The sequence below is a fragment of the Gavialis gangeticus genome, unplaced genomic scaffold (assembly GCF_001723915.1).
Source record: "Gavialis gangeticus isolate Ggan-Ray unplaced genomic scaffold, GavGan_comp1, whole genome shotgun sequence".
Taxonomy (NCBI): domain Eukaryota; kingdom Metazoa; phylum Chordata; order Crocodylia; family Gavialidae; genus Gavialis; species Gavialis gangeticus.
The window spans coordinates 51,266,229-51,276,461 of record NW_017728996.1 but is presented as its reverse complement, the minus strand read 5'-3'; the positions used below and the strand labels follow the sequence as shown (position 1 = coordinate 51,276,461).

The 10,233-nt window shown below is 43.8% G+C and overlaps 1 protein-coding gene across 2 annotated transcripts in view; it reads left to right on the top strand.

Annotated features, from left to right (window-relative positions):
- The window catches only part of ARIH1 (ariadne RBR E3 ubiquitin protein ligase 1), a 64,866-nt gene that overhangs the window by 40,751 nt on the left and 13,882 nt on the right, over positions 1–10,233 (top strand). For both annotated transcript variants that reach the window (XM_019504492.1, XM_019504491.1), the window contains exons 7-8: positions 1,108–1,150; positions 1,881–1,952. In XM_019504492.1, the coding sequence (XP_019360037.1) occupies positions 1,108–1,150; positions 1,881–1,952 (115 nt within the window). The remainder of the gene's footprint in view (positions 1–1,107; positions 1,151–1,880; positions 1,953–10,233) is intronic.

Sequence of the window (10,233 nt, the reverse complement as noted above, 5' to 3'; positions counted from 1 at the left end):
CCCCCCCCCCCCCCCCCATGCCCTCCAAACAAGCCACGGCAGGACAGCACCTGCCCCTGCTTCAGCCCCAGCCCCTTCCTTACCATGGGGTCCTTGATCAGTCTCCTGCACACCCCCCCCCCGAACAGAATTTTAACTGAATTTTAACTTGTTTAACTGAATTTTGGTTTAACAGCATATTGCCTTACCAACTGGATTCTGCTGTCCAAGCTGCTGGGCTGCATGTCAGCGATTGGATCGGTATTGGCCGATATGGCTGGTCAGTAATCGGCCATTGGTATCAAATTGGGCCCAAAAAATTTTTATTGGTGCACCCCTACTGAGGCCTCAATTGCATGCAAGGTTGCATTTTTATTTAGGTTGTGAACATCACCAAGGGAGTGTTCACTAGAGAAAATGCATTTAATCCAAATTTGTGAATAGTTAACAGAGGAAATTCCTTATTCTAAGCATCTACTTTTACACCTATTACCCTTTTGGAGTATAATGCACAGGCATAGTCCTTTGTGTTTACCAGTATGCTTGGTTTATGAATAATAGCACAGATGTAAAATAAAACATACAAAGCTGCCTCTTATGGATAAATGGAAAATCAGTCCGTATCAAATGAATGTTAGTAGTCAGGCTCCTTCTTGAGCACGCTCTAAACTAGATGTCAGCAATGTTTTTGGGTATAGTGCCAAAAACACTCATAGCCTCAATTTGTAAGATGTAGATGTGCCAGGGGTGGACAGGGGGAGCTGCAAGGGGCCCAATCCTTGTTCTGGCAGTGCAGGTCCAGTCCCTTCCCCACCGTGTGCCGGGAGGTGCACATGCGAAGCAAAATGCCTTTGGGTGCCATGCTCTGGCACCTGTGTGGGGGTTGCCTACCTCTACTTTAAACTATGGCATACACCTATTGTGGGGCATGGAATTTCAGTTCATCTGAAATGCGCTTACAGCATATTGCCTTCAGCAAGATCTGGTGGCCAGACACTTTCATTAGAGTAAGCCAAAAGAAGAAACCCACTTTGGAAGTAAATTTGTTGGAGTTATCTTTTGATGCAATAACTGTCACAAAGTAATAGGTGAAATGCTGTAAACTAACTCATAGTCTTTCATTTCCAGCTTTAATTGTGGTGAAAATTGGCATGATCCTGTTAAGTGCAAGGTAAGAACATCTGTCTTCCTCACTGAATCTAGGGCATTGTGGCCTTAAAGGACTATATTGTCCTATTTTGTGTATGTCATCTGGCAAAGTAGAGGGGAACCTTAAACCACTTACACCAATATATGTAATAGATTTCTGCCTGTTTGGGCCAAAAAAAAAAAGACAAACAGCACTTGAAATCTGCAAGTAGTCTGATATCCCCTACTCAAGGCAGAGCAACTACTGTTGTTTGGGAAACTTCTGACCTGTGATGTTATAGTAGTCTCTCTCCTTGCCTTTGGCAGTAGAAAGATATGACCTCAGAAATGCACATTTGCTCTCCAGGGAGCACTTGCATGCTCACAATGTTCATGTAGGTGCTTAGCATCTCAGTGGGTTCACAGATTGCTTCTGTTTTTCATATTTAATCTTGCTGGCCCTGATTCCAGGGGCTGCTGCTGTGTAGTGAGCCTTGCAGGTTTAGATTATTTTGTTACAGTAGGACAGTGCTCAAAAGGTGGGCATAAGATTTGTGGTACTGTGATACTGTTTTCTGCTAAGTGTCAAGTGATTCTGATACATTATCTGCCATAAACAAATTTTAAAAATCATACCCACCCTGATTAACAAGCGATGGCATTCAGTATGTAAATATACCTTTGCACATTTTTTTTGTTATGTGCTTATTATGACCTTTTTAATTTTACTAGAAATATCTAAAGTCTATTCTGTTTCATCCTTTTCCTAACAGTGGTTAAAGAAGTGGATTAAGAAGTGTGATGATGACAGTGAAACTTCCAATTGGATTGCAGCAAACACAAAGGTTAGTTTCACTTCCTCTCAGAAACCTGTTTTCTACAGAAACCTTGATGCAAACCAAGACAATAATTTAATCCTTTGCTACCAGGGGAATCTTCCTCCCCAGCCCTGTGCTATTGTCAGTATAAGGTGCTGAAGTTGCTAGTACACTTAAAATGCTTCTTCCTGTGGACAGGTAATGTTTTGAATTCTAGTTCAGGGTTTCACTTTCATACTGAAAGGGTTCATTGGAAACCCAAAACAAGGTAAAGTCTTCTGTCCAACAAATTTGTATTTGATTCTGTGTGTGAGAAACATGCAGCACTGTTGGTTTGGGTGAGGCTGTGTTAATTTACATCCGCCTTTTCAGGGGCTGTTCATTTCCGTTGGGCAGAATTCCAGATGGAAACTGGCAGAACAGCTGTTAAGATTTTATTATGTAAATCCATTGGTTCCAGATAGCCCAACTCTGCATAAAACTTTAAATGTTCTTTTTTGTTTGCTTTTGTGAGGAATAAAAACAGAGAGGCTGACACAGTGGCAAGGAAACAAAGCCTATAACTGCCATGTGGGGACTGCAGTTTAGAAACAGACCTGGGCCTATAGGCTGCCAAGCCAGAAGGGCAAAGAAAAGTGATGGGGGAGGGCAACTAAGAAATTACCATTCTGTTTTTCTTAGCTCTGCTGTGTAATCTCTGAAAGGGCATTGTTTTCTGTAGAGAAAGCAGATCTGGTTTGGGGCACATTGCATGTTTTTTGGTGAAGCAGAATTGGGTGCATGGTAGCAGGTGAAGAACTTCCCACTGTGTGGAGATGCATGGTTGAAGGTACTTCCATTCACTTTAAGTGTTTATGCCTGGTCTCTGCTCAGAAGCAAACTTCTGAAAACTCAGCAAAATTTATATTTTAAGCATGTTTAACAAGCTTCATACAGTGTTGAGAAACCTCCTTATTTCACTCAAGAGGTTACCCAGGTTTTTGTTCAAACTTTGCTTCATCCTTAAATATTACTAAAGAGGGCAGTGATTCAGTGGGCGTGATGTGATTGATTTCTTTTATGCTGTAGTCCTCCATGGGCTTCTGTTTGCCTTGTGGCTGAAAGGTGAGAGGGATGTATGCTCAGTAGACTGAGCTGGTATTGCCTTTAATCTAAAATAGCTTGGGGTACTACAAGGCACTTCTGTAAACTATTCCTGGCTCTCCTCTAATGCTGAAAGATGTGGGCCTTCCTCCCTCAATTTGTCCAAAATTTCAGCCGTGGGGGGAAAAAAATAACGTTTACATTGGTAAAGGCAACTTTCTTGGGATCCTAAATCGACTAGTAGGAGCCATTTTGGTAGTGGGGGGGGCAGGAAGCTGAAACCCAGTGCAGGCTGTCAGTAATCAGGATTTAGCTGCAAGCAGGAGAATCCCTGGTAAACCCACATGTTGAGAAGGTTAGTGAAAGGAAATGTCCTAGAACATCTGTTAAACTATGCTCGGTAATATTTTATAAGGCCTTTTTTTTTCAGCAAGAAAATACTTTGATAGAGCCCAGACGGTACAGTAGAAACCAAACCCAGAGTATTTGCATCGGACATCTGAGCTGACCTGCTGTCACGGAGTCTTGCAGCATCTGTATCAATTAGATTAACTATGGGACAATGTCAGTTATTCTCTCAGACCTCACGGTAGATTGAATTGAAGGAAAAGCTGGCAGGAAATGTAACCCACCCCCGGTAATGACCTCTGTGCCTTCTCAGGGGTATTGACAATGTAGAGGAGTGTAATTTTACACTATTAATGGTTTAAATATTAGCAATAGTGACTGTTGGAACATGCACAGTTTGAGCTCTGCCCAGCACTTATTGGCATGCCTCGGGAGGACCAGCACAGCACAGCACTCCAGCAGAGCAGCGTGCCTGCCAACAGCCTCCCTCTTCTGGCTTAGCTGCCTGTTGGCTGCAGTCCAAATTCTCAAAGAAATCTGAGTGCATCTGACCATGGCACGTGTTTACCACCGTTCAAAATGGACCCAAATATTTGTATAATCCTAAAGAATCCTTTCTTGCTTGGGCATGGGGTGGGGGGTGTAGGAGAAATAACTCCATGCAAAGAGAAACCTCAGAAGGGCATTCAGGCTCAGACTAATACTGCAGTTTAGGAACTCAAGACATTTCTTGAAGTAAAGAACCGTGAAAGAAACTGAAATTAGTCAATTATGAAATGCCCTGTTGAGTTAGAAAACCTGACTCCGTTGTCTTTTAACTAATCTTGCTTTTTGTGTGTGCCTTCACATTTCTTCCTTTTCCTGCTGCAGCTTTTTAGCTTGTGAAAGGACCTCTCCTGTGTAGGTCAACAAAGAATTGGATGAGTACCAGTTTTTATGTGTTGTATATTCAATTGGTGGTCCTGTTGGAGGAGCAGTGGGATAATAAGATACATTTGTCCATGCTTGCCTTAAGAAACAGGAGTGCCACGAGGGAAAATTAGAAAACTGCCCTATGACAGAACACAAAAACAAAAGCAAGCTAAAAAGATTGTCTTCAGAAATTGGTATGGTGTAATGAAGTCACTTTTACATAGACTTGATCGATAATCCAATTTATTTACGTGCAGAGCATCATGCAATTGAAATCGATGTTGGGCTTAGCAGGGAGCCTTCTGGTCCCTTGTATTGATGCTGCTGTTTTCAGTTTGAGGGATAGTAATGTGGTTTGTAGGATTATAGCTCACAGGAGCCCATTGCACAGAACATGGCATATAGACGGAACAAAATCTGGATTAAGTAGTTTAATCCAAAACAAATTGACTTCAAACTGAAATGTGTCTAAATGGGGATGGACATCTGGTTTAAAATTGCACCTGAAGTGAATCAAGAGCAACTTTATGTTAAGGCCTTAAATCCTTAAAGTTCTTGTTCTATTTATTAGGCATAGCTTGGGACATGAAACACCTTCTTCACAAAGGTGAATTATTTCTTTAAAGCAACCCTCCAAAGAATATTAACTAGGAGTCTTTAAAAACCAGTAGAAATTTTAGCCTTAAATATCAGGACTATCAAAAGAATTCCTTGGCTGTTACTATAGGGTGCCTGGGCAGTTTGGGTATGCTAAATAGAAGGGGCAAAAGCATTCAGCATTGAAGACCAGGCTTCCTCCATCTGAACCATGAGTCACCAAAGTAAAAATTCCTTCCCTTTGCTATTGCTCTGCTCTCTTGGTTGACATGATGTCACTTCTCTACTATTTTCCAGGCCAGACAAGACTTGAATTTCTTGCGTACATAACAAGCAGAATCTTTTTTTTTTTCCTTTCAGAAAAGCTTTCAGGCCTTTGTCCATTATAAAGAAATGCAAAAGGGCACAAGCCCAGTTCTCTCTTCCTTTTCAGGCCCTTTTGACTGTGTGCTTCACTCCCTCTCTGCTGTCTGGAAAAGCTGCATTTGTGTTAGTGCCTATAAATTTTGGCATCCCATCAAGTCCTTTTTTTGGCACCAGCTTCAAACTCTTTAAGAATATCTCTTTCGTTTCATGCCAATACGTTTCAGCGCTAGAGCCACAAAGTATCTCATCTCGGATGTAGAACTGCTATTTTTCTTTTTTCTTCTTCGAATGAGCAAGCATTTAAACCATCCTGTTTAGCGCAGTGTTTTCTACGTATAATTACACTAAATTGTCTTGCATGAGTATGTATAATAGAACATGCAGAATCCAGAATGTCGAGAGAACTGCTGGTAGCTATTGAGCATCCTTAGGGTATTGAACAACCATTTTTAAGTTTGGAACTTAAGTGCAGGTATCTTTGGGCAGAGCAGGAGTACTGACATAACTCCAGTTCCCTGTGAGATTTCTGGAAAAGCAATGAGGGCAGATCTCCTAGCATAGTGTGGCTGTGGCAGGCGTGTCCAACAGGTGGCCCGCCAAGCCATTTTCTGAGGCCCAAGGTGCTGCAATGGGAAACGAAAGTAAACAGTGTTTACTTTCGTTCCTGCCCCTTGTCCCTCCCCCAGCCCCTCAGCAGCTTCCTAATGGCTGGGGAAGGGACAAGATTCCCGCACGCACCATGTCAGCTTGACATTGCCAATGCGGTGCAGCTCCTCCCCTCCCCTCCCCCCTCATTTCACAGTGTCTCTTCCTAGTCCCGCCCATCTCTTACTCATTTGCATGCTGGCCCCGCCCTGCACCAGTCCCCGCCAGCCGCACGGACTAGAGCAGGTGGTTGTGCGGGGGATGCGGATGCTGGCTCGGAGGGATGCTGTGGCTGGGCCTCCGGGAGATGCTGCTGTGGCTGTCGGGGCTGGAAGCTGGCACTGCTCCTGCCTCCCCACATCCCCCTACGCCTGCAGACATCATGCTGGGGGTGGGGAGTTGCGGGCCCCAGGGAGGGAGGGAGCCCTGCCGGTTGGGCTCGGGCTGCCCCAGGGGAGAGGGAGCAGGGGGGTGTCCCTACACATCCTGCACTCTCCTGTAGGGTCCCTGCATGTCTCCCTGGCTGCTGAGCCCAGGCGCACAGATGTGGGAGCATCCCAGGTGTCAGGGAGGACATGGCGGGGGTTAGGTGGCACCCCTTGACCCCTGCGCCCCCAGGCTGCGGCTGGACTGGACAAGCCACATGAGCACCTACTCCTGCTGGCCCACTGGGTGATAAAAAGTTCATGATCCGGCTCCACATTCAAAAAGGTTGGACATCCCTGAGCTATGGGAAGCACTCGAGTTGTTTCACCTTTGCTGATATTGGAACTGCAGTTCCTGAATAGAGTAATAATTGCTGTATTCAAAGCATAAAGCTAATAAAGACTAAGCATGGCAAAAAGGGGACAGGTTTGCCCTGGTTTTTGTTATAACCTTAAAATAATAGTTTTCTACCCTAAAATAGTAGAATTCTCCGGATTATGAATATCTTAATTAGGTGACCCCTTGCATCAGAGCATGATGATGATCCATCCAGAATAATCCTCTGGTTTGGTAACTTGACTTCCTTTTCGTAATGTTGCTTGGCTGCAGTTCTTAGTAGGGGCCTCACTTCCTAACCTCTTCAATCTAGAAATACTGCTTTTCCATTCCTTGTATTGATAGTTTGAACAGTGTCTGGTCCTATTGCTGCCACTGCCCAGCATTTTTTCAGTGTTTGGTGTTCAGCGACCTCCTCCCATGATTTTTCTTAATGTCATTGAGCAATTGTACTCTTATGAACACCAGTCTAATGGGGCCCCACTTCCAGGGTTGTATAACTTTACTGTAGAAGTCACCTTCCATGATCTCCAATCTTTGGTGAAAACTCAGTTACTATCCACTTTTCTTGCTGAGAAGCTACAAATGTTTATGGGAGCAGAATCCCTCCTAGGTGTTAAGACACGAGACAGTATTAGAAGGGGGTGACTGTCCAAACAGATGCAGTTATATCCTACCAACTTATTTTAAAGAAACAGGCCTTTCTTCAAGCAATTGCTTCAGTGTTTAAAGTATCAAGCCAGTTACTGTCCTGTTGAACTGTTGTAGTTTTGTTTTTGTTTTTTTTAAAGAAGCAGTTGTGGAAGTGATGGTACTGAAATATCTTTGTTGGTATGCAGGGCACTCAGTTTTCCATAATCTGGATCAATTCTGAGTTCGCATGTAGCCTAAAATGGCTTGGTTTCATGGCTGGTGGTCTTTGATAAAGAGCGAAGGGCCTGATTCCTTTTGATCAGACCATAGTAGCATTCCTGATCTGCCTTACAGGGCCCTTACAATGGGAGATACTGAAGTAGTTCAGGGTGAGAATCTTCTAAATGGTTTGGCTCTACCTTCGATCCAGCCAGTCCACTTGATTGGCTTGGCTAGAGCCTTGCTGACACTGGGGGCTTTGACTAAGGTAAGCTGGTAACAATTCAAGCTGGAGGAACATGTTATAAGAGAACCAGCTGGAAAAAAAACAAGGCTAAGTGTTGCTGCTTCAGTTGAGGGGGCCTGGTTCTTTCAGATTTGCCAGGAAGTGGCTGGGAGGTGTGTGGTTTTGGCCAAAAGATTATGATCCCCCTGTGGTAGTACAAATTATTAAGACTGAATTATTGCAGTGTGCCAGAGGTGGATCTACATCTGCAGAGTAGTTGAAGTTCACTGGTGTGGAGCGCCATGGACAGATGAGTGGTATTTCTTGAATAGGGTTTAGTCTAGTCCGTGGCTAGAGCTGGCAGATGTTACGCCAGTACAAACAGACTTTGCACTTCACAGCTGGTACCCAGGAATTGGTTTGAATTCAGGTGACTTTCCCAAATAATGCCTTAGTTGCTTTACCTTCTGGCTTGAGATGCATGCTTCTCTTGGGGGGTGGTACTGTAGCAGTTGAAAACAGAAGAACTTAGGTTGACAGAGGAGACAGTTTGTTTCAGTGAGATCACACTGCAAGCCCTGTCCTCCCCGCAGGAAGAAGGGGAAGCAGGCAGAAAATAGGGTGGGCTTTGACTTCGAACATGCTGATGTGGAAGACCGGCCACTGATCCTGAGCTTTAAGAGCATGTGTGGTGGTGGCCAAAGTGGCTAGGCACTTATGGTTCTGAAGAAAGGAGTAGACTGAAGCAACAGGGAAGCTGTCTACTCCTGTTTCTCAACCTGTGAGTCACAAGAATATACAAAAGGGCCACAAACAAGCTTTAAAAATGGATCAGTAAACTTTTAAGAATGGATTCTCCTTTTAAAGATGAAAAATGTGGGAAACGGTGGCTTTTTTCCCTTGAAGACTGGCAGAGATCCAGCCTTCAAGGGGCTGGCTGGGGCCTTCCATGCCCCACACTGCAGGGCTGGGACCTGGGGGTGGGAGGCAGCAGGCCAGGAGTGAGGGGCACTAGGTCAGGACTGGTCATTGATTACAAATGGGTCCTGGTACAAAACAGGTTGAAAATCACTAGTCTGCTTGATAGGCTGAACCTTTTAGTTTGAGTTCTCTGAGGAAAAATTCAAGTCAAAGTTTTTAAATTTGGATAAAGGAGTCTCGCTGTGGATAGAGCACAGATGCAGAACAATTCACACGTTCACTGACCTGTGGTAACTCCTTTCTTCCCCCTCACACTCCCTGGCACCTTTTTAAGTCTTCATAATCTCTTAATCTGTCAATACCTAAAGTTCCACCATCTGCAAAAAGGCGGCGTCAGCACTTACCTCTAGGAAACACAGAAGATGGAAAAAAATTGAGGCACTCGGGTATGGGGAAAGGGCTGTGCAAGTGCCTAAACTAGAAGCTGCTCTTGAGTGGAGGAAGTGAGTGAAAAGAGTAACTGGTTACCTACCTTGTTCACTCTTTCTGTAAAATGTCATTGTTGCCTTGGACATAAGTAACATGAAGTTTGGCTTGTTACCTTGCTACTGAAGAAGGAAAGTGGCATTCATGCCCTGCTCCCAACCCAGGTTTGTTTAGGAATTCAGTGTTAGTCTCAAAATGCCAATGCAGGTTTTCTCTTCTGAAGTTTTAAATGAGCAGCACTTAAGCATAGGTTGTAAAAAGGGGCTTTGGATAAAGTAGGTTACATTTTATTCTGTAATTCAAAGTAAACTCAGTGACTGCCAAATTGTACCTGTAAACCAACTAACTGCTAGCCTCTTTTGTGTTTTTGGGAGAATGTCCATATTGCACAGAAGTGCCCCAGCAGTGCACAAAAAGGGAAGTCACATTCTTGACATTTTTTTTAGTTTGGAAAACGAGTTGCAGAGACAGGGTTGTAGCTTATAATGGCAGCATAATATACTCTGCCTGCCACAACAGCTGCCTAACAGTTTGTATGTTGATTTATAAGATTATCTGGGAATTACTTTGAATCCTACATCAGCTATTCGCTATTTTGTGTTGGGCTGCCTCATATGTAATATATAACAAACATTAAATTTATAAGAATGTGTGATTTCCTGAGTGGGGGAAGTCTGTGAATGCAGTGAAGGAAGAGCGTGCATTTTGCTAATGAAATGGATATTTTAAGATGAGATGGCTTATGTGGCTGCTGAATAGGAAGGACACAGGTTCTGGAAAAATCTGGTTTTGGAATTGTTTTCTATGTGCAATGCTACTTTTCTAGCCCCCCTTTGTTCAGCAGTGACCCTATAGCCAACTAATGGATTCCAACCGGGTTCCCATTCTGTCCTGTGCTGTAAATAAAAGCTTTGACTAGGGGTGGTGCACAGAGAGGAGGGAATATGCAACAGCAGTGCAAAGGCCCCATGGAGGGAGTGGAGAATTGGGTGGGAAAAGTTGGTTTTATTTTATTATAAACATGCTGGGTGAAATAATTACTCTAGTTGATAGAGGCTTTTTTGAACTGCAGGATGATGCTTTCTTTGTGTGAGGTTTTCAGATATTTGG